The 24,443-nt window shown below is 42.4% G+C and overlaps 1 protein-coding gene across 1 annotated transcript in view; it reads left to right on the top strand.

The window, feature by feature from the left end:
* The window catches only part of igf1ra (insulin-like growth factor 1a receptor), a 129,393-nt gene that overhangs the window by 9,745 nt on the left and 95,205 nt on the right, over nt 1–24,443 (top strand). Inside the window, exon 2 of the mRNA XM_061774167.1 lies at nt 5,968–6,534. Within this exon, the coding sequence (XP_061630151.1) occupies nt 5,968–6,534 (567 nt within the window). The remainder of the gene's footprint in view (nt 1–5,967; nt 6,535–24,443) is intronic.

Below are 24,443 nucleotides of genomic sequence, written 5' to 3'. Positions count from 1 at the left end.
TGGCGGGTGTGGGGTCAAGGTTTATCAATCATAAACATGAGCAGACAGATCCCATTACTCCAACAAGATAGGTCTGTTTACTCAGCGGTGTGAAGCGCAAATAGAGACCAGTAGCATTAAATTTCTTCCTGCGTATGTCAATCAGTGAGCGTGAGGGATGGGCGCTTCATTGATTTTAAATTTTCCAGTAACTTTATCACTTTTTTCTTGTGATATTGACTGTGATAAAGGTGGAGGTTCTGCAGCGTTAAGGCTTTTTCACACTGCACTTGCCGCCGGCTTTCCCATTCATTGCGTATGTGCTGAGGGGGGGCAGGACCAAGGAATGGCTTGTCGGGGCGCAGCGCGACAGGTAAGAGGGCGTTTGACATGATGCGCTGCGTCCTTGAATAAAAAAACATTCTATTTGAGAGCGGTGAAGTCAGTAAGCACACATTGGGATCCTTGCCTGCTGCCACGCGGACCTTTTACGCTGAGCAAGTGCGGTGTGACCGTCGACCAATGATGCTATCCCTTTTGACGGCTCATTTAAAATGTTAATTTATTCAGGGTTGTTTTTTTACATATGTCTTGACAAAAGTGACATTTCTCAGAAAGGAAGCACTTATTTTTACATTATCTTCAAAAAAAAGATATACATTTTTTTTGTGGAGCTTTGATTGATTGATTTTAAAAGTTTTTATTTTGAACAAGCAAAAAAAAGAAAAATCTACAATTTAAATATTCCTTCCTGGAAACGTGTATTGATGTCTTTGAAAATGAGTCGAAAGAAGTTAAAACTTATTTAAATCCTACCCCTTCACCATTACCCAGGATAAATTTTCCATCAAGAAGTGCAATCCGAAATACATATTATAATATACGTATGTAGGCATAATTTTCACATACTGTATACAGCACTGGAAAAAAATTTGAAACTACGGCAAAATTATCAGTTTCTCAGCTTTGCTATTTCTAAGTATATGTTTGAATAAAATGAAGATTTTAATTTTATTGTATAAACTACTGATAAAAATAACTCCCAAATACAGTGGTGCCTTCAGATACGAGTGACCCCACGATTTTTTCTAAATACAAGCTGTCGTTCAGCCGATCTTTTTGCTTTGACTTGCATGAATATGAGCGTTGTATGACTGCAATGAACTCAACTCCCTTAACAACAACAGCATCATTTAACATTTTAACAGCATCAACAAAACTCACTCAAAAAACAAAGCAGAGCGCAACATTAAACAAAGAGAATTGGAGGTTGTGTATTTTAAACAACCACATAACATTGCCTTAAATTCCTCTAGCTTAATGCTCACACATAACAAGAAACGTCATGGACGGGCTAACTAGGAGCAGCTACGTGGCGATGTTACACCACAATAAGCAATAGATATTTAAACACATGGTGTAGCAACACGTGTACACAGACAATACCAAAACTATTTTCTTTATCTTCTGCAAAAAACAACTAACATTATTACTGCAGCTTACTGAATCACTCAAAGTTTTGAAACTCTTTGTTTGTGTCTGCATGACTGTATTATACTGCCCCTGGTGGTCAAGTCATAAGTCAGAAGGAGCTGTAATAAATTCATCATGATGCACAAACTGTTTAATTCTTTGTATTCTAATTAATTGTTATTACTATGTTTTTAAGGGCAACGTTACAGTGCTAGTGTCCTTATTAAACACACAGTACAAAAGTGTTCTTTTGGGGGGAGGCTGGAACGAATTAACTGCATTTCTATCAATTTCAACAGGGAAATATGATTTGAGGTACGAGAGTGGTCATGGAATGCACTAAAATCGTATCTCATAAACATCCATTAGCAGAAAAATAAAAAATTGTCAAAATACCAAAAAGGGTAAGTGTTTCTTTCAGAGCTGTTATTATATAGAAAAAAAACTGTTTCAAAGCTTGTTGGTATTAGAAGGGAAAATAGCACAAAACCTATTTTATATAATGTCATTGTTATTTGCATTTTTCTATAAGCATAGGGGAAAAAGAGCGATTCGACCTGCCGGCTGCCATCACATAGTCCTGTAGGCTTAAGTTTCGGCCTCCTCCATCCCTGTTTCAAGGAAATGATTGGAATTCCTTGGTGGTTAACCTGCCTAATTAGGAGAGAGGGGGGAGGGAAAGAGGGAGATGGCTTTTACTTCCATTCTTCTTCTTCATCCTTTCCTTTTAGGATTCTATTTCATCTCAATAGAAAACATGTGACTGACCTACAGTATATTATTACCGCTTTTTTTCTCATTAACATTAGGACTTTCTCATAACATTGCAACTTTTTTGCGCAAGTTGCGTTTTCATACTGGTACTATAGTGTTTTCTCTCTTGTAGCTATTTTATTCTGACGTTATTGTGGGGAAAATGTAAAATCTGATTGGTTGAAATAGTCCCTTTGCCAGTACATTAGTGGCTTGACATCCAAGCTAAATGTGTTCTGTGACCTCACTCGTAACTCAAAATATTCATATCTCAAATCATCTTTCCCATTGAAATGAAGCGAAATGCCATTAATCTGTTCCAGTCATCCCCTCCAAAAAACAAAAACACATTTTGTAATGTGTATTTTAATGAGGGGAAAATAGCACTCCATAATATTGTACTTTATAAAAGCATACAGTAATGACAGAATTAAATAGAATGAAAAACGAGTTAAACAGTTTTTGTCACACGACATCAGTTGAATGGCCTTTCTGCCAAGCCTTCTTGTGTGCTCGCCTTGGCCACCTGGTGGCATTATGAGACAGCTGGATATAATGTTCATTGAAACTTCTCAACTCCTCTGTCAGCTCATCGCTATGGCACTAATTTGTGTCATTCAAGGCAGTGCATGACTGTGAGTCCTGTTATATTCTCTGTCTACGTGTTGCTACACAGTTTGTGTTTAATCCGTTGCTTAACATGTTAAGGCGCTGCATCATAGATGCAATTTTATCATTAGCTTTGAGGTTGGGTTAAATACTTCTTCTTTTCCTTTCGGCTTGCCACACCGCGTCATCCTTTTCCATGTAAGCCTATCTCCCGCATTCTCCTCTCAAACACCAACTGCCCTCATGTCTTCCCTCACGACATCCATCAACCTTCTCTTTGATCTTCCTCTAGCTCTCTTGCCTGGCAGCTCCATCCTCATCATCCTTCTACCAATATACTATAATATAATAAATGAATACATTTTAATGGAACAAATTATAATTTTATATTGGATCTTTATTACAGTATGTATAGTTTTGTTGATGTTGGTCAGTGCTTCGGATAGTATTTAGGCCAGCAGAGAAGGCCTCACTAGCCCTGACGACCCACCACTGCCCAGTGCAGCCTTTCCAGCCCCTCCAGACTGCCGCACCAACCTCAATTGTAATAATAATGGCCTCATCAGGAAGTGGGGGAGAGACTTTCTCTTTCCGAACAAACAAATTAGCCTTTGTGTGAGATGCTCCATCCCCTTCTCCCTCCCTTTCTCCTACCCGGAAAACTGTAAAGGAAACAAAAGAAGTGGAGCCCGAGGCCTCAAGTTTGATTGCAGCGAGCAAATCCCACTCCATTTGCTTTGTATGGTAGTGGTGTCATCTTTCTAGCAATTTAATTCAGCTCATTCAAGCATATTTGCGTGTCGATAACGGATGTTATGTTTATGTTGACGCTCTGGGTTTTGACTTGATAGCACGGTCAAGTCTAGCCGCACTCCTGGGACACACACGCTGTTAAACTGTTCAGCAGTTAAGCCTATGTAAGAACATAACAGGTTTAAGCAAGGAGCTCATGCGTCGCCGCTTTTTGAGTGCCGACCTTCGATGTGAGGCAAAACAACCCGAGGCGCTCAATGCTTCAATTGCTTTTGAAAATGCTGTTAATATTGCTTGATTTTCTTTAAATCCCAATTGTAGAACGGTGGCAAACCGGGATGGACATATTATGTAGATTATAATTACTGTTAATTTTACATCACAGAAAATAGCAAATGAGGGTTCCCTAAATTGAATTAATGGAATAAAAATAAAGAAATTAAAAAGCATTAAATGCAATGCAAATAGCATAGCTGATGTCTTGTTCTTTAAGCTTTTGTCATTTTAATGTAGATATACTGTACAAAAAGTGTTTTAATAAGTTGAAGTGGTTTTTGATAAATTTAAATGGGACGGCCAAAACTATATACATTTTCTTTTCTTTTGAGCGCCCATTACGTTATGAGAAAACAGTCCAACGTTAATTCCCATGTGTCGTAATCGATAGGGCCAACGAAAGGGAGAGTCACATGGCGTCCATAATGAATGGCGCCTTTATTAACGTCTTTGTGTGTGCTTGTGTTTGTGGGACAACAACAGGCACACGGTCAAGTGACGACGAGCGAGTGAGGTCTACCTGACGTCCGCAATGATTAACTACACAATGCTGAGAATGCATCGACATGTTTAACACGTCAATAACAGCTTCACTTTATCACGCTGACTGCTAGCTTCTTGAATACAGAAGACCTAAAAAGTAATTTCTCCCCAAGTAATTTCCATTTGTCTGAATTTTGGAATAGGTTTACTGAGAGGAAATCAATTTCTTTAGTATAGGTGATGCCATAACCAACAAATTACCTGTTGCTAATGTTAAAGGAGACCTCTGATGTTGTTTTCACAATTGAAAACAGTTTGCAGGTGTCATAATAGCATGCATGTGGCAACTACAGCACACCACTCACCCCCTTTGCCTTAGGCTAAAGTTTTGAGGGGGCAGTCCCGTGTCATGCAAATCAGCCACTCCTCACCTGAGCTGTGCCTAAGGCCCGGTACACACATAAAGACAACTGTTTTTGGCAATCTTACGTCTTATAAGATTATCCTATAAGATTGTCCTCAGGTCGAATGTGAGTGGATTCGTCTTGATTTTAGGGTCCGAAACAGGTCAATGGTGACAGTCTTAAATAATGAATGTGTTCAATATATATGACCAAATGTCCTCATGTGTGTGAGGGATAGTCAACTTTTCCAGAGTCATGACGCCAACAATTGTGATGTGGAACAGAATGTAGCCAATCAAGAAGTACCATGCCTCAATAAAAAGAAAGGATCATAAATAAAAAATAAGCATGTCCTACCTGATTTCGTTTTTTCCCCAGATGGCAAAACAATATTTTCCAAAGCAAGTCCTTTTTTTGGGGACATTGCCATTTTAGAATACTCCGGGTCCAATAACCTTTGGGAATGTTCGGGCATCATCAGCGCAAAGGAAGTGTTTCTTTTTCTACTTCGGTTTCGTAAGATCACGTGTGATCACATGAGATTTCGAGATCGGCGCTGGAAAATAATCTTTGTGTGCGGTGTTCTGTGTTGCTATTATCGGAGCACACCACACCCAATGCAACCAAAACTGTTGACTGCCGAATTTTTTATTTTCATATGTGGGGTTTTTCACAGATAAAAAAAACCTTTTAAGATTTGAAAAGTCCTGATGTGTGTACTAGGCGTAAACCCAGACACTTGAATAGTGAGTGAGGTCGAGTTGCTAATTTACAAAAAATTGATAATCTATGCATCCAACAATGCCGGAAACAAAAAATGCTTGGTTGTGTGAAGTGAAGAAAAACTGCAATTTCACTCCAGATTTTATGCCAAAATGAAAAGAGCAAAGCCATTTAGAAATGAAACATGAAGTAAACACTTTATTTGCCTTAGTAGTCCACTAAAATGATGTGGTGGGGGCAGAACTGGCTCTTCTGCCTTGAGTTTGACACCGGCAGTCTAAAGTAACGGGATTATACGCTCCCAGAAGATTATTCAGATTAAAAATTATGCTAGTCGAATTTAGGGGGGCTGGAAATGATTAATCACATTTCAATTTGTTTTCATGGAGATAATTGAGTTTACGAGCTTGGTCGCAGAATGAATTAAAGTCCTAAGTCAAGGCACTGTATTCCCTTTCTGCTGACATTTGTCCATCATTGTTTCGTTGACACGCCTTCCTCCGCTGTTTTGCAGTCTGCGGTCCCAGCATCGACATCCGGAACGACATCAGTGAGTTCAAGCGCCTGGAGAACTGCACGGTGGTGGAGGGCTACCTGCAGATCCTCCTCATCAAGACCAACAACAGCAAGACCAAGAACCAGGAGGTGTTCCGCTCGCTCAGCTTCCCCAAGCTGACCGTCATCACCGACTACTTGCTGCTGTTCCGCGTGCCGGGCCTGGACAGCCTGAGCACGCTGTTCCCCAACCTGAGTGTCATCCGCGGACGCAACCTCTTCTACAACTACGCCCTGGTGATCTATGAGATGACCAGCCTGAAGGACATTGGCCTGTACAACCTGAGGAACGTCACCCGCGGGGCCATCCGGATCGAGAAGAACCCCGAGCTGTGCTACTTGGACTCGGTGGACTGGTCTCTCATCATGGATGCCGAGTTTAACAACATTGTGAGTGGGAATAAGAAGGCCAAGGAGTGCGACAACGTCTGTCCGGGCATCATGGAGGACAACCCGTTGTGTCAGCAGACAACCTTCAATAACAAACAGGAGTACCGCTGCTGGACCTCCAACCGATGCCAGAAAGGTAAACGCTATTGCTGGTTTTTGTTCTTAGGATCACAGCGAACAGCAGTGGACAAATCCCTCCGAGCTGCGCCGTGTTTTCCCTTCATTTCTGTCCTCGCCGAGCCAGTGCAAACATCTGCGCTCTGTTCATTATAGGTACTCCTCGTTCCATTGGATCCAACTATTTATGGAGTGCAGCGGTATAGAGCCGCAGGTATTAGAGAGGCCTCCGCTGCTCTGCCAAGAAAACAGCTAGTTTACCTGTCTGGACCTTGTCAGTTAAATATTTGCCTTAGGGACTTTTTTTCTTCCTTTTTACAATTTATGAAAGGGGGTATATATTGAAGTATCCCAGGGAGGGTCATCCCTGTTTTAACTCTGGTCCAGTGGTCGGGTCATGTGTAGAGGAGGGTCATATGACTTGGAGAACCCCCACCTACTGTAATTATGGTTCGCTTTTCACAAATTCAACTATTCATGTTTTACTCTGTGGATCCTCAATCATATGTCAGGAAAAAAAAACTATTCGCAGCTTTCATTGCGGTTTTGTGCTCTTTCTTTAAGGCCCTAAGATGCAAAGCTCTGGCTAATGGAAAAGCATTAATTGGTGTCAAGGAAAGTTACCAAGACATTTGTATGTTAGGGACGGGCTCAGGGGAATCCTTTGATAGAATTCTTCCAAATGAGCCCCGAGCAGAAGCGGGTATCTGCGACAAATGGGCGATGCTCCATTCCCAGACTTTTTTTTTCCTGTGGCATTTAATCTGGGTGGAGGATGGCGTCAAAGTTAGACAATCATTTCAAGTATTTGATTGGCTGATGTTGTTTTGGAGTCCTTTCTTCTAAGCATATTGTGTTTCCCTTCCTCGACTTGCTTCCTTTGGCCACCCATGCGCTGTTTGCAACATTGTCTTCTAGAGGTCAGGGTCAGGAATTATTATTCAAGCGTACGGGGAGGGTCACACACTTTTTTTGTTGCACCATAAAGGGGCCAAGAATGGGTTTCTGTCAGGGGTCCTTTAAGTTAGTTTCAAAAGCCTTTATACGCAAACAGTATTTGTCCATTTGGAATCATCCCAAAGACATTTCCAATCACCAAGGAGTTTGGTGGAAGAAGTCTTGATATCTAACATCAAGATATAGCCTACTACAGAAATTAATCTCGATTTTATTTTATTTATTTTTTTATTATATATATTTCCCCCCCCCCCTCCAAATTATGTCTTTACCTTCAGCTCCTTTGTCCATGGGAAGAATGTCGTTTCTTTTGGAGACCTGCTTACTGCTCTCATGGTCGGTAGCGAGTCTCAAAGAACCACTCCCGTCCTTTCCTCCATGCAGCCCTCAGAACAGATAGTGGAACTCAAGCTCGCATCCTTTCCCTTGTGACTTCTCCCGTGTTTCCTGATGGACTTTATGGTGCTTTCAGTTGATTTGTGAATGTGGGTGGCTGACCCGCAGCTTTTGATCTATAAAACATCAGCGATAAAATTAAATGTTTTATGCTGCTTGAAAATAAATGTTGTTCAATGTTTCCCATATTTACAAACTCCTACCATGTTGTTATTGGTGCTCTTGAGTTGACGTGACCTTGGCGTCCTGTCGGTTTCTTCCGTGCGGGAGGTACATCTGTGCTATTATATTGTGAAACTCTCTGTTGTTCCGTCACGCAGGAGGATGTTTTGAAACAGTTCTCAGAGGCCCAGGCCGAGGTCAGGCTAAATGAATTCATCTTGAGGGCCCTTGAAGTCTCAAGGCTGTAGATAAAGACTTGAGGGAGGGACACTGTGGGAAAATAAGAAGCAGTCATAGGACGGACTGCAGCTTGAACAATGACCATAGCAACAACAGAGCTGTATTATGTGTCTTTAATAATAAGTTGGAAATGTGCCTTGAAGGAGACATATCATACCCATCCATTTTCTATACCGCTTGTCCTCAATAGAGTTGCGAGTGAGCCGGACCCTATCCCAGCTGAATTTGGGTGAGATGTTGAGTACATCCTGAATTGATCACCAGCCAATTACAGGTCAGATATAGCCAAACAACCAATTAAAAGACGATTTTAAAGTCTTCAATGAGCCCGACTTCACACAGGAAGGCCGGAGCTGAGATTCATCCCACATTCCCATATTATGCATTTTTCTTTTTTGCAATTTAAAACAGTTTCCAGTGTCTTAAATGTCAAAATATACCAAGGATTAAGTATCATAGCACACTTTACGTTTGTAAAGGATAAATATTTTTCAAGCCTGGCTGAAATCAGCCAGTTTTGAGGCGGCGGTACTTTCTTACGCAAATGAACCACTGCTCACCTGCTACAGGGTTTGCCAACACGAGAACAGCTTTTGTTACCATGACGACTAGGGGGTGGCAACTTGGTGAGTCCCGAGTCATGAAAAACAAGTGCAAACTGTGAAATAAAGACAAGAAAAACATCAACTGCATTTTCACTCATGGAGACAGACCTTCATCACAAAGCCGCCGAATCACACTTGAAGTGGATACACCACATTGACAACCTCATTGAACAATCAAGTATGCGCCGATGATCGGAAGCTGGTCTGTGCATCCAACAACCATCTCTGCTTTTTGTTATTGGCTTTGACACGATAGAGTTTCCATGTTGTTCGCCTGTTATTTGAAATGGGTGGATCTTCACCAAGCCTAGTTGTCAAGTCATGGCTGAGGAGAAACTGAGTGTGGGGTGGTATCATGTAAGTTAACACCACTGTTACATCACAATCTGACATAATTCAGACAGAGTCACTCACAGGTACATTTAGGGAAATCGGTAGGCACGCACTCCAGAGAATTTGAACAAGCTATGTGAACAAGCTATTCAATAGTCAATATCCCATAATATATCCCCTGTAAAGTGAATTTCATGTCACAAATGTAGGGAGAAAAACAACTGAAAATTCCTTGTGGTGGCTGCTTTTAAAGACTTAATGTAACGACCTTGTCCTTCCTGCGCACGCATGCACGTGCGCATGCACGCCCCAACATTATTGGCTTATTTTTCTCCAGTGCAGCTCTTCCTTCCTTCAAGGGCATGTGGCGGTTTTCCTCGTCAATATGGCCCAGTTTCCTCTTTAATTACACTCCATGAAGTGAGGAGGCCTGTTGTCTGCCTAGGACACTGCTGTAACCTATAGGCTTTCCACAGCTTCTTCACAGAGTAACTGTGCAAGTCTGCTTGCCACATGTTTGTCCACTGACCAGGCAACACAACACTTTGCCAAATGATGGTGGACACAATAATGTGGGTTAATGCTCTATCGGGGCGATGGACCTGATTGGAAGTGATGTGTGGACAGGCTGTGACTGACGGACCGCGTGAAAAGAGCCTCCGAGGGGGGAAATGTCAGACAAATGTCAAGTATACTAGCTTGACAATAAGCTCTTGCCAAAGTGAAAACTCGGAGGAGACTCAAGTCGCCTCCTCTGCTGCCTCCAACTGTGAAAAAGCTAAATGCTGTTAATGTTAAAATACATTTGTTGGGAAAATGCAACAAGTTCTGCAGGTAAAAATAAAACTAGAGTAAAAATCTCAAAAGTTGCACAGGTTTAAATAAGACTACCGTAAAAACTCAAAAAGTTGCATGGACAAAAATAAAACAGCTGTAAAAAAACTAAAGTCGCGCAGGTTAAAATAAGACTAATGTAAAACCCTCAAAAGTTGTACTGCTAAAAATAAGACAACCGTAAAAACTCCAAAAATCGTGCAGGTTAAAATAAGACAACCATTAAAACCTCCAAGGCATGCACGTTCAAATAAGACGACTGTAAAACCCCTAAAAGTTGTGCAAGTTTAAATAAGTTTCGCGTAAACATGCTAAAAGTTGCACAGGTAAAAATAGAACAACCGTAAAACACCCCAAGTTGCACGGATAAAAATAAAACATCTGTAAAACAACCAAAAAGTTGCGCATATAAAACTAGAACAACGTTAAAACAACCAAAAGTTGTGCAGCTTAAAATAAGATTAGTGTAAAAAACAACAAAGTCACTGAAATAAAAATTAGACTGTAGTAATTGTTGATCAAACATGATCTCCTAATAGGTCTGGGTTCATATAGAAAGGAGTCTGCCTATTGAGAATGTGTGCTTTAGACCATGCCCGCACAAAACTGATGCTTTAAAATGTAGATGTATAATTTTTTAAATGCATTTGGCCTACAGATGGGCATTTGACTAAATTTCCTTAAATAACCTCGAGGACATTTTTTTTTTTTTTTTTTTTAAATGCAATTGGTTGGGAGGAGTGAAAAACAGCCTTGCGGTAAACCCTCGTTCCCCTCCCTGGATCTGGGATTGTCCTTGTCAGTCGCTCCTCTACTACTTCCTGCTCTATTCTCCCCCTCGCTCGTCTCCTCCACGCCGCTTATCAGGAGCTGTTAACATCTCCGCCTGTCAGACATCTCTCGTCCGAGCCCTCCTCTCGTCACTGCGGCGCCGGCCAACTGGCTTGTTTGCTGAGGCCCTGGATCCTCTGACATTACACGCTGTTTGCTTTGAGTTTGGAGTGGGGGGGAAAACAGGAGGGCGGGTGGTAGTGGGGGGGATCCCGTGACTAAAAAGTGTCTGGCCTGCTTCAAATAGCCCCCCTCAGGTCCTGTGTTTGCCTCAGACGGGCCGTTAAATGAGGCCAAAGCTACATTGTCGAGAGGCCGTTCACAATTAGGCAGGCCCGCTTCTCAGAGTAGGTCCTTCGGCAAACCACTTCACACCCTTTAGACCAGGGGTCCTCAATTGAAAGTTAGAGAAGTTCAGGAAACTTTCTTCAGGCAGAGGTCTATATACAGGTGCATCTCATTAAATGAAATAAAGAATAATGTGGGAAAACTCAATATATTGCAGTAATTCAATTCAAATTGCAAACATTTTATTTTACAAATTTGATGAAAATTCACCATCTCACAAAATCAAAATATTACATAAGAAACAATCAAAATTATTTTTTTCGTATAGAAATTATGTGGGACAGAACAATCTACTAGTGGTTACCTTGTCTGCCTCACATTCCAAAGGTTCCGGGTTTGAACTTACTGTGTGAAGTTTGAACGTTCTCCCTGTGCTTGCATGGGTTTTCTATGGGTACTCTTGGCTTCCACCCACGTTCCCAAAACATGCATACGGCTCTAGACTGTTGCAATATGTGATAATAATATAATAAGAATATAATTCACTTTCCTCTCCGCTTGCCTGCCTTGCAAACACCCTTTCACTGCACTCACAAATCAATAAGAATATTAATGATAGTAAACCATTTAATTGGCCGGCTAGTGTCAGGTGGGTGAAGTTACAGTACATTGCATGTGATTGGTCTGCATAGTTTCTGTATGCATACATTTATATAGTACCATAATTGGGTGGCTGTGGATCAGTTGAGAGTGGACGTGCAGTGACTGACGGGTCAGCGGTTCGAATCCCATCTCCCACTATCTAGTGCCCTTGGACAAAACACTGAACCCTAAATTGCTCCCAGTGACCATGGAAGTGCCTTGCATGACAGCAGCCGCCCATCGGTGTGTGAATGTGTGCGTGAATAGGTGAATGTGAGCCTCTGCTTTGTGCACTGTGATGGTGTCGATAAAGCGCTATATACGAGTATGCCATTCACTATTTATAACGATCAGGAAATCTGCCAAAAAGGGGTGTGGGCTAAAATAATTCTGCAGTCAAAATGTCAAATGTTGCGGAGGTAACATTTTGACATGTAAAAACTCCAAACTTTGTGCAGGTAAAAATAAAATAACCGTAAATACCGCCAAAGTTGTGCAGGTTAAAATAAGACAACTGTGAAACCCAAAGGTTGCATAGGTAAGAATAAAACTACTGTAATACCCCCAATGTGCTTGTCAAAAATAATGTAACAATAGGTATGGAACAAATGGATGTGTATAGGTGAGGTGATAGGGAAAGGTGCCTGGGTCCAGACCTGAACCAAAGTCTGCCCATTGAAATCCACACAAACACGGGTGTCATAAAATAGATGTTTTTTCATTTTCCTACTGATAGACATTTGACTGCATTTCCTTCGATAACTATTGGAATGAAAATTTTTTTTTTTTTTTAAATGAGATTGGCCAGTCCCTCTCTGAATGTTTTTAACTCCTGTTTCAATGCCAGCATGGTGTTGAATTTCTGTATGTTCCAAACTCTTCCATCCATCCATTTTCTGAACCGCTTCTCCTCACGAGGGTCACGGGCGTGCTGGAGCCTATCCCAGCTATCATCGTGTGTTTTTTTTTTGCTCGTTATGGGGGTTCCACATGATTTATTCTTTCTGTACTGAGACCGTGCTCCCTCCAGGCATGTTATAAAGGGTGCTACGCGAATTGTATGTGTTTCCGCTTTGTTGGAATGAGACTTTTTTTTTTTCTTTCTTTCAAGTAGGATTCCCGCTCGCTGAGTTGTGAAGGAATACGGAGCCTCAACTAATTCTGGTCATCTTTTTGATATTTTGTTTTGGTCTGCTGAGTATTATTATTATTAGCATCATTTTTATTCAATATCGCCAGATCCTGTCCAATCTTGTCCAAGTAGTACAACGAGTCCAAGTAATTCCTTGCTGGTTTCTTATTGCTTGTGCAGATTTGCAGTGTCATTTGAAGATTTTGAAGACACACGCTGTTGCTGTGCCTTAGCTGTGCAGTCATATGTTCCACAGTGACGGTCTCCACTTTGCTGCAGCGGCCCTTAGTCTCCTTGAATGAAATGTCTTTTTAACAAGAATTAAAAAAGGACACCCTGATTTCCCTCCATTGTTGTTTGTTACTGTGTCTCTTACCGACTGAGACGTTCAATGCTGAGTTTTTTTCTCGCGTCTACCAAGTTGGCAGTATACAAGGGGTCTTAGGTTTATGATGATACAGAAATATGAGGTTTCAAGTTTGTGAATGAACTTGTTTGCGCAGTGGCGTAAGAATACATTGTCAAGAAGGCAAACTGTTTTTCAAGTAATTGTTTTATATTCATGGCCTATAGGATTTTGGTACTGTGTTAGTGTAGGTTAGTGATAGACAGTGGCGTGCAAAGCGGGGGGTTGGAGAAAGACAGCGAGCGCATCTTTCCTCCAGAAAAAGCTGTTGGCAAAACGCTTCTTTTTAATTTAAAATGGCTTACTTTAACCATGATCCATTGCAGCTTCGCCATGGTCTGTTTTGCGCTGGCCTCATATCAGTAAAATTAGTAAATCCATGCTGGCTGGCTGGGAATATTTGCAGGCTTCTACTAAACCAGCTAGTTAGCTTAGCTGTTAATTCATGGTAGCGCTCGTCAATCATCTGCCACGATGTGTTGAAGGAATCTTCAACAACTTTATCCAATTCATCTGCCGCGGTTGCAGTCTGCCATGAACATTACAGCAGCTCCTCCTCATCGGATGCTTTGTTCCGCGGAGATTCTCATCTCAGGGGAGCAGGCACCATAATACAGTACGTATGACACACTACAGTGGCTACTGTAGAACTGCTGATGCACTATAAGTAAAATGGTGGCGGAAGTAAACAAAGGACGTGGCCGGATGACTTTGCTTCACTGCAGCTCCTGTCAGAATAGAACACGTGATTTCATTAATTTCCATTCGAATGCGAAAATTCGGATTCGGGATTATTTTTTTCAATCGGAATCCGAAAATGAATTCGATCGGCGAATAAGATTTTCCTCGCACTAATAATAATAATAAAATGTCTTAATGTAAATGTATGCTGAAAGTCTGTACAGGCATTCCACGCAACTCTGACTATACTTTACAGAAAACAGAGAAAACATCTGAAAGTTCAGACTAGAAAATGTGCAATTGTACATCCATATCTCATTGCACACACAGCCACCGTTTGCACTTCGCTCCATTTCGCCGGCAGCGTGGGCAGCCTGCCAGTGTTAATGCCAAAGATCCTCCACTCCATCCGTCATCCACGCCTGCCACTTGACAGACATCTGACTAATCTGTTCCGTCATCTTTTCTGAGCGAGGCCTCCCCTTAAGACGGTGGATCAAGTGTTTTTACTTGGGTACCCTATACAATGGAGTCATGAAGTTAACATATATAACGTGATGTGCATGTCCTTCTCCAGTAATTCTGACCTGGCTGGTCTTGTTTGTAATGCCTTCTGACTCCTTTGTTACCCTCCACGACACAGTACCTAGAACCTAAGCCACCTAAGCCATCTTTTTTACTGTGTGTTGACATGGTGATGATAGCTCCAAGGGGTGTTCCAGTCTGAACATCTGATGTGGTCCCATTTGAAAAGCAAACTCTGGTGGGGTTCAGTTATGTAGCGTAATATTCGTGAACAGATGAATCTATTCACTTTAGCGACGTACACACATACCGATTTTTAACATCAGAAATGATTTTTAAAATGTGAGAAATCCCACACATGATGAGGAAAAATCGGTTATTGTCCAACTCTGTGTTGACTACACACATAAGGATTTGCCATCCTTGAACAGGTTTAACATTAACAATTGTTGGTCTCGGCTGTTTTCCGAGCAGATCGGGGAGGAAAAATCCCTCTTAACACACTCCCACAACAGGATAATCACTCAGGATAATCTTTTACTGCCATCCGATAACTAAAGGCCTCTTTATACTCCTGTGCTCGCGCGGACGACAGCGCCCGCATTGTGTCACGTGACCGACGCATTGGGTCGCGCCCCTATGCGACACTTGACCCGTACACGGCACAAATTGTCGCTGCGCGCAGAATGCCGCGGAGATCATCTCTCGTGATTGGTCCGTTTAAGTCACATGCTGTGAGGACGTACTCAGTTTTCCCTTTGGTTCCTCAGTACTGCCATCTTTATAATACAAAACACCTACGGCGTCCCCTTCTTGATCGATTTGCAATATAATTAAGAAGAAGAAGAAGAATCACCTTTATTGTCATGAACATGCATGGATGCACACGAAATATGCTCTCTGCATTTTAGCCATCACAGTGAGCACACACACTTGTTAGTGGAACACACTGGAGCAGGGGGCAGCTGAAGTGCCCGGGGAGCAGTTTGTTTTTGTGCCGATTTTACGTCAAATGTCAGACAATTTTAAATCTTATAAGATTATCCTGTAAGATTGTCATTCGGTTTGATGTGTGTTAAGAGTGGATTTGTTCAGATTTTAGGGTCCGAAATAGGTCGGGGTCGTCAATCTTAAATAATGAACGTGTTCAATATTTACGGCCAAAACTCTTCCTGTGTGTGAGGAACTCCTACTTCTCCTGAGTCATGACGCTGAGAATGGTGACGTGGAACAGAATGTAGCCAATCCAAGAAGCACCCAAGACTGACGAACATGGAAGCAACTATAAATGAAACAAAAATGTCTTATCCTATGTCATTTTATGTACTGTATAAAAGTGGGATCCTCAAAGGATCTTCCAAAGAGAGGTCGTTATGTGAGAACATCGCCATTTTTCAAGGCTCTAGGCTCCAGCAACCTTCGGGAACATTCGGAAAACATCGGTGTGTATCCGGAAGTGTTTCTTCTTGGGTTTTGTGATATTATGTGTGATCACGCGAGAATTTGAGATCAGCGGTGGAATAGAATCTTTATGTGCGTGGTCTGCTCTGTTGAGATTCTCGCAGCACACCACACATGACCAAAACTGTTGAAGGCCTGAATTTTATTTTATTTTTTTTTTTTAAATATTTGCGGGTCACTGATGGTGTAGTGGTACACTCGCCTGACTTTGGTGCGGGCAGCGTGAGTTCAGTTCCCACTCAGTGACGGTGTGAATGTGAGTGCGAATGGTTGTCCATGTCTATACATGCCCTGCGACTGACTGGCGACCAGTTCAGGGTGTAGTCCGCCTTTCGCCGGAAGTCAGCTGGGATAGGCTCCAGCGCCCCGTGACCCTAACCAGGATAAGCGGTGTTGAAAATGGATGGATGGATGGATAAATATTTGTGTGGGGTTTAGCACATAAAAAATCTTTGTGTGTACCAGGCCTTAGTCATGTAGTATGGTGACTCTACATGATTTATCAATGCCTGAAAAAAAAAATAGGGCCCAACAGGACAGGAGTTGTGAGTCAGCCAGTGCTTTTGGTGTGAGGTGAGATTGGCTGTGTATTACCAATCACCCCTGTAAAGAATCTGAGTGCAAATAAGAGAACACTACTGGAAGATAACAATCATAAGGGCTCTCTATAGCAATTAGAGATTGATTTGAGTTGCTTTTAAATAATTTTTACATTTGACAGTTGGATATGTTTGAATTTGATAGCATGTTAGCAAATCATTCACGATGACACAGTTGTAAAGTGTGTCTAAATATGAACAGCATGCATTGATAACTGCTCCTTTTTATACCCTAGAAATAACTTCTGTCAAAGGTTCTCTGGCTTGATTGGCTGTTTTCTTTTTCCGTCTATTAAATTGAGCTTGACCGTATGCAAGAGCACACAAAAACGACTGTCTGTGTCAGACCCCAAAAGTGTTGCCTTTTGGAGGCCTCCAGAAGCTGCGGTGCTGTCTGGTTGCGCAACGTTGAGGCTGTGACTCATCCTTTTGCTTTCACCACTCATTCATAAATCTGCTTCACTCGCATAACTTCCTCTTCCAGAGCTGCAGGGGCTCTTGACTCTGCGGTAGTTCTCCCCTCAGTCCTGCTATAAATGGCAGGGAGCACGAGGGGTGGTGGTGGTGGTGGGGTGGTTCGTTTTTATGTCCGCCTCTCAGCCTTCTTGTCCATCCTGACTCCCCACCCCTGTGCCTTCTATGCCTTCATATAACACAGTGATTCACACATTGCTGGGCCAATGTGGCAGTGACGTCACATGCCTGTGCAGATTTCTGTGCCTGTATTTTTCAGCAGATATGATCAGCTGAAAAATACGTGATGGGCCCAGATTTATGATCACGTGATCAGATCAGGACAACCCTACTTTGTAGATCACAATTCGTAATTAAAGCAACGATGTTTAACAGTTGTTCCTGATAACTATAATAATGTCAGAATCAGAATCATCTTTATTTACCAAGTATGTCCAAAAAACACACAAGGAATTTGTCTCCCGTAGTTGGAGCCGCTCTAGTACGACAACAGACAGTCAATTGATAGAGAACACTTTTGAGACATAAAGACATTGAGAAAAACAGTCACTGAGCAATAAAGGGTTGCTAGTTATCTGGTAATGCCGGTACATTTTTTTTTGACAATTGTGCAAAAAGATGCAGAGTCCTCTAGCACTTAGAGCAGTTCGAATGACTAATATTGCAATAGTCCGGAGCAATGACCATTATGCAAAGGGCGCCGAGACTTCAAGCGAGTAGTACGATAGTCTGGGACAATGTTGATTCTGCAAATGTTGCAAATACTCCTCAATCAGTGTGCAAATGGAGCAGATGCTACACTGGCATGAGTGGCCAGTATTGGTCAACAAGAGATATGCAAATAGTGCAGCGTGGTGAGACTACTACAGTGAGTGCACGAGTAATATATAATTGGCCCGACAGAAATGTGACAACAAACTCAAGACAAAAAGACAAGAAATTGCCAGCATGTTGCAATGGAATTGTAGGTTAGGTGGTTAAGAAGTTGATTGCAAGAGGGAAGAAGCTCTTGGAATGTCTGCTAGTTCTAGTTTGCATTGATCGGTAGCGCCTAGCTGAAGGACGGAGCTCCCTTTTCATTTGGGTGGTACACAAACTTGCAATAAGGGAGAGTAGCATCTCTGTCTTTCGTTTATTGCTCTGTAAAATTGATGGACCAGCCAGGACACCTGTCATCATGTTGTGTTCATACTAGCATTAGAAACGGGTGTAAAAATGATGGCTACTCATACCCTGATACCTTGTTGGTACCACTGATCAGGATCTGTTTTCTTGTGTGGATTTTGACTGGAAAATTTCCGATAAAGGAGTCACGGTATCCCATGTCTGCCCCACAGTTGAGAGATCCCGGGTTCAAATCTCTGCGCAGGCCCTCTGTGGGATTTGCATGTTCTCTGTGTGCTTGTGTCACTTTTCTCCAGGTACTCCAGCTTCATCTCACGTCCCCACAAGATGCATGTTAGGTTCAAGGAGGGCTCTTCTTTTGAATCTAAGAGTGTGAATGCTTGTTTTGTCTACAGAGTTTGTACATGTGCCCTGCGATTAGCTAATGTCCAGTCCAGGGTGTATCCCATCTCTCCCAGAGTCAGCTGCGATAGGTTCCAGCTCACCCTCGACCCTAATGAAAACAAACACTGTTTACCACGATGGGTTAGCTAGCGAGTTAGCCTTTAGCACCTACATTCATTAGCCTCAAATTGTGTTTCTGTATTGGATATCACTTCTAAGTGAACTATTAATAGATGAAACCCTGATAGACAATGTCTAGAGCTATGTCTTTTGTTACTAGCAGTAAAGAATTTAAACTGCGGCCCTACCCGGGTTAAGCGCTATATATAATGGATTTATATGAGTTTAGTAGACTGTGTTTGTCTAACCAATACCTAACCATATCTAACCAACTTCACCTTAGTCTGCCCTCAACGTGCCATTTTCCATCTTTCCTTCTACAGACCGGAATGACAGAGAAGGATGGTTTGTTAAATTTCATGAATGCCAGTGTTTCTGATTATTTGCAGTTACAGAGAACATTGTATGGATGTGAAGGAATGACTCTTGGGCGATGGGCTGCATCCGTCCAAGTCGGAAGACAATCCATAAAGTAGTCTACTGTACATTGTCTAATGCCGTTCAAAATTACCTTCACCTCCCGCTTCCTGTTTCTCTTTATTCTTATTTGGAGGGATCCCTCGGGGGTCCAGTACAGTTTTCACCACACAGGCTAATGGGCACAGGTGGCGGCCGCCCCAGCTCTTTTGGCAGGGGCATCAGCTCCTTGGCGAGCTGCCTCAGTAAGCCGGTGGAAAACAAACACAACAGAGATCACCAGTTGTTCCTTTGTGGAACTCGGGGGGAGAGATTTGAAGTGGAAGGTGTCAGCTCTCAACTTTGAAATGTGTGTTTTGTGAAGTGTTGCTGATGAGGCAGGCATTATTCTTTTCTGTTAAAACGATGAGTCACAGAGTGATCACGTTCCACCCGTCATCCCTTCCCGGGTCCCAATAGGGGATGAGCCGTTGCAGTGATGTTTGCACATTGGAAACCTTTGCAGCTGTACTGCAACGTGCCGCAGCCTTGTTACTGTGTCAGATAAATATGGAGGTCTCTGGAGGTCCGACCATGCCCTCCCACTGGAACTCCAGCTCTGCCTGCAGAACAGGGAAAGGCTGTGTCACCTGGGAGCTGCCGCCATCCTCATTCATCTTTCATAAATATTTTTTTTTAAATCACAGGATGTAGATTATTAGCAGGCCACCACAGCTTTCCAAAGTCTGGCCTGGGGGGGCCATTTGCAGCCCACATTTATTTTTTATTTTTTTTTGGGGGGGGGGGGGGGGGGGGGGGGGGGTGTCAAGGATAGTTACATTGTATCACACTTGTATTTATTTTTATTAAAATTACAAGGTGCCGGCACGTTGGACAATTGGTTACCACATCTGCCTCACAGTTCTGGGGACCGGGTTTCAAATACCACCCCCGCCTGTGTGGAGTTTGCATGTACTCCCTGTGCCTGCGTGGGTTTTCTCTGGGCACTCCGGTTTCCTCCCACATCCCAAAAGCCTGCGTGGTAGGTTGATTGAAGACTCTAAATTGCCCGTAGGAGTGCGAATGGTTGTTTGTTTCTGTGCCCTGCGATTGGCTGGCGACCAGTTCAGGGTGTACCCCGCCTCCCGCCCGAAGATAGCTGGGATAGGCTCCAGCAGCCCGCGACCCTAGTGAGGATAAGCGGTAAAGAAAATGGATGCATGGATGGAGTTACAAGGTTTTTACTTAAGAAATAAAAATGATTCATTTTACAAATCAAAAAGAGTTGTATGTGCCAAGATATCCCAGTTTTTAAAATAAAAACATTTTGAACGTTACAAGATTTCACACTAATTATAATAATAATAACTTTTTGCTGTGTCACTGATAACACCATGCTGAGATGTGTACTCTGTTTTTCTTTCAATACATTTAACTGGTTAGCATATGTTGACATATATGTCATATATATGTCAACCTATATATGTATATATATGTATATATATATATATATATATATATATATATATATATATATATATATGTATATATATATATATATGTATATATATATATATATATATATATATATATATATATATATATATATATGTATATATATATATATGTGTGTATATATATATATATATATATATATATATGTATATATATATATATATATATATATGTATATATATATATATATATATATATGTCATATATATGTCAACCTATATATGTATATATATATATATATATATATATATATATATATGTATATATATATATATATATGTATATATATATATATATGTATATATATATATATATATATATATATATGTATATATATATATATATATATATATATATGTATATATATATATATATATATATATATATATGTATATATATATATCCATCCATCCATCCATTTTCTGAGCCGCTTCTCCTCACCAGGGTCGCGGGCGTGCTGGAGCCCATCCCAGCTGCCATCGGGCAGGAGGCAGGGCACACCCCGAACCGGTTGCCAGCCAATCGCAGGGCACATACAAACTAACAACCATTCGCACGCACAGTCACACCTACGGGCAATTTAGAGTCTTCAATTAATGCATGTTTTTGGGATGTGGGAGGAAACCGGAGTGCCCGGAGAAAACCCACGCAGGCACGGGGAGAACATGCAAACTCCACACAGGCGGGGCCAGGGATTGAACCCGGGTCCTCAGAACTGTGAGGCTGACGCTCTAACCAGTCGGCCACCGTGCCGCCTATATATATATATATATATATATATATATATATATATATATATATATATATATATATATATATATATATATGTATATATATATATATATATATATATATATATGTATATGTATATATATATATATGTGTATATATATATATATATGTATATATATATGTATGTCAACATATATATATATGTCAACATATATATGTTGACATATGTTGACATGTATTGAATTGATTTTGGCAAGTTTCCGAAACACAAACTCGCCTCCTCAACCTTCCAATTTTCTGTATGTAGCCCTGAGTGGAAAATGTTTGGACATCCCTCGCACTGGATTTATTTTCCATGAAATTGGAAGCAAAACCAAACAAAAAAAAGCACTATTTTCTGAAGGAAATACAAAATATTGTTGCCATTTTGCACCAGCTATAATGTCATGATACAGTGATTATTCATCCATCAATTTTCTAACTGGTAATTGGAGCCTATCCCAGTTGACTTTGGACGAGAGGTGGCGTACACCCTGGACTGGTCAAACCAACGAAAGTCTGCTAGGCTAATGCTAACATACAGTGCCATGAAAAGGTATTTTCCCCCTTCTCGAATTCTTATTTTTTGCTTGTTTCCCGTACGAGTGCTCACCTCTGAGTCCAGTGCATTGGATGAATCAAGGTGTTGAATAATAGTGAAAAGTCCATCTGGTGTTCGCTCGCCTTTGTTGTGGGGCATTTCTGGAGATGCTAGCAGCTGCAGGAGCTAGCGGCGAGAGCTCGTGGCAGGAACTAGCTAGCGTCCGTAACGATGCAAAGTAGCTATCTTAGAAGGAGTGTGTTCCGGCGGCCATAAGGACGTTATGATTCTTGGGTGAGCAGTGAAAATGTATTGTATTATACATACATTTGTAATATTAGACTTAACATATCATATTGGAATGAAAGTACACCATTTTCTAGGCTTTACACGATCAGGATTTTTGGAGCCGATCACCGATCAGTAAGGCGGAACTCCTTCCTGATCTCGGGGTTGGGGGAACCAATGGGGCGACCTCCTGGGGAGTAATGGTGGTGTGATGGTGGCTCGCCCATATTCGGTGGGTGCTGGGGCGGTGCCGGCTGCCACCCGCCTGGGTCCCCCGCTCTGGCTGCTGGTGGGGGCGGTGGGGCCCCGCTGTCGATCCTCGGGCCTGCTTCCTCCTCTTCTCTCCGTTCCTTGCGTCCCGCTGCGGTCACCTCTTCCTCTTCCCATGGGGGAGCCGGGAGGTCCCCTGCGGGCCTAAGCTGGTGTGTGAGGTCAAGAGGTTCCGACTAGATATAGTCGGGCTCGCCTCCACACACGGCTTGGGCTCTATTACCAGTCCTCTCGAGAGGGGTTGGACTCGCTTCCACTCTGGAGTTGCCCACGGTGAGAGGCGCCGAGCAGGTGTGGGTATACATATTGCCCCCGGCTCGGCGGGTAGCCTCCCTCCGCCTTCGGGTGGGGGGAAGGATCCTGACTGTTGTTTGTGCCTATGCACCAAACAGCAGTTGAGAGTACCGACCCTTTTTTGGAGTCCTTAGAGTGGGTGCTGGAGAGCGCTCCCGCTGGGGACTGCATCATTCTGCTGGGGGACTTCAATGCTCACGTGGGCAATGACAGTGAGATCTGGAAGGAAGTGATTGGTAGGAAAGACCCCCCCCCCCCCGATCAGAACTCGAGCGGTGTTCTGTTATTGGACTTCTGTGCTCATCACGGATTGTACATAACAAACACCATGTTCAAGCATAAGGGTGTCCACACGTGCACTTATAACCAGGACACCCTAGGCCGCAGTTCGATGATCGACTTTGTGGTCGTGTCATCGGACTTACGGCCGCATGTCTTGAAGGTAGTCGGTGCCTGCCGTGGCGGCAATCCCCGAACCCGTTGGTGATGCCGTAAAGCATCAAGAAGGAGTCCTATTGGGCCTTTTTGGCCTGTGGGACTCCTGAGGCAGCTGATGGGTACCGGCTGGCCAAGCAGAATGCAGCTTTGGTGGTCGCTAAAGCAAAAACTTGGGCATGGGAGGTGTTCGGCGAGGCCATGGAGAAAGACTTCTGGACGGCTTCGAGGAAATTCTGGTTCACCATCCGGCGTCTCAGGAGGGCGAAGCAGTGCACCATCAACACTGTGTATAGTGGGGATGTTGTGAGTCGGTGGGGAGAATACTTCGAAGACCTCCTCAATTCCACCGACATGCCTTCCCATGAGGGGCGATTTGTATTTTCACAGCAGAGGAAGTTGCATCAAGGCAACTGGCCTTGAATACTTTTCCTTCTATACCCCAGTAGGTTTAATTTATTACGGGAAAATAAGATGTTCCTGGGAATACTACTATTGTGTTCTGTTTACACTGTAAAAAGGTGACTCGGTTCGTCCAGACAAGGCATGCGCTTGCTTGTGCAAAACGTGTTGTTTTTACATTCCACCTGCCTCCCCATGTAATTCATGCTATTCTCTTCCGCCTTTCCTCCTCCCCCTGTGTGTGGGATCATGGTGTTGATGCTTCTGTTCAGGAAAGCCTCTGGAATTTTGTCGAGTTAATGTTTTCTCATCCACAGTAGGGTTTCAATTTTCTGTTTTTCTGCAGAAACTACTTTATATGGACCTCAATCGATGGAGTTGGGTAAATGTTACCTAAATGAGGATTTTGTTCCAGTCCCCCCCCCCCCCCACCCCCCCCCCCCCCCCCACACACACACACACACTTCTTTCCCTACTTGTTCGTATTTACTTAAAAGGTCTCATTTTATGAAACCATTTGTAAATAACAGACTGTTGGTTTTATGAAATATTGACATTCCAGGGGATGCTTTATCTTTTTACCAGATTGGATTGCACACATGTGGGAAAAGGTCAAAGAGAAAATACAATAGATCTTTCAGTTAAATTCCTGTAATTCTATTATACTTCACAGCACAGTTGTTAGTGCTTAGCACGTCAGCATGACAGTTCTGCGGTTTGGACTTGAATCTCAGCTCCGGCCTTCATGTGTTGACTTTGCATGAAGACTCTAAATTGTCCATAGGTGTGAATGTGAGTGTGAATGATTGTCTATATGTGCC

This window comes from Phyllopteryx taeniolatus, chromosome 5 (assembly GCF_024500385.1).
Source record: "Phyllopteryx taeniolatus isolate TA_2022b chromosome 5, UOR_Ptae_1.2, whole genome shotgun sequence".
Lineage (NCBI taxonomy): Eukaryota > Metazoa > Chordata > Actinopteri > Syngnathiformes > Syngnathidae > Phyllopteryx > Phyllopteryx taeniolatus.
This window is presented reverse-complemented; position numbering and strand designations above follow the sequence as displayed.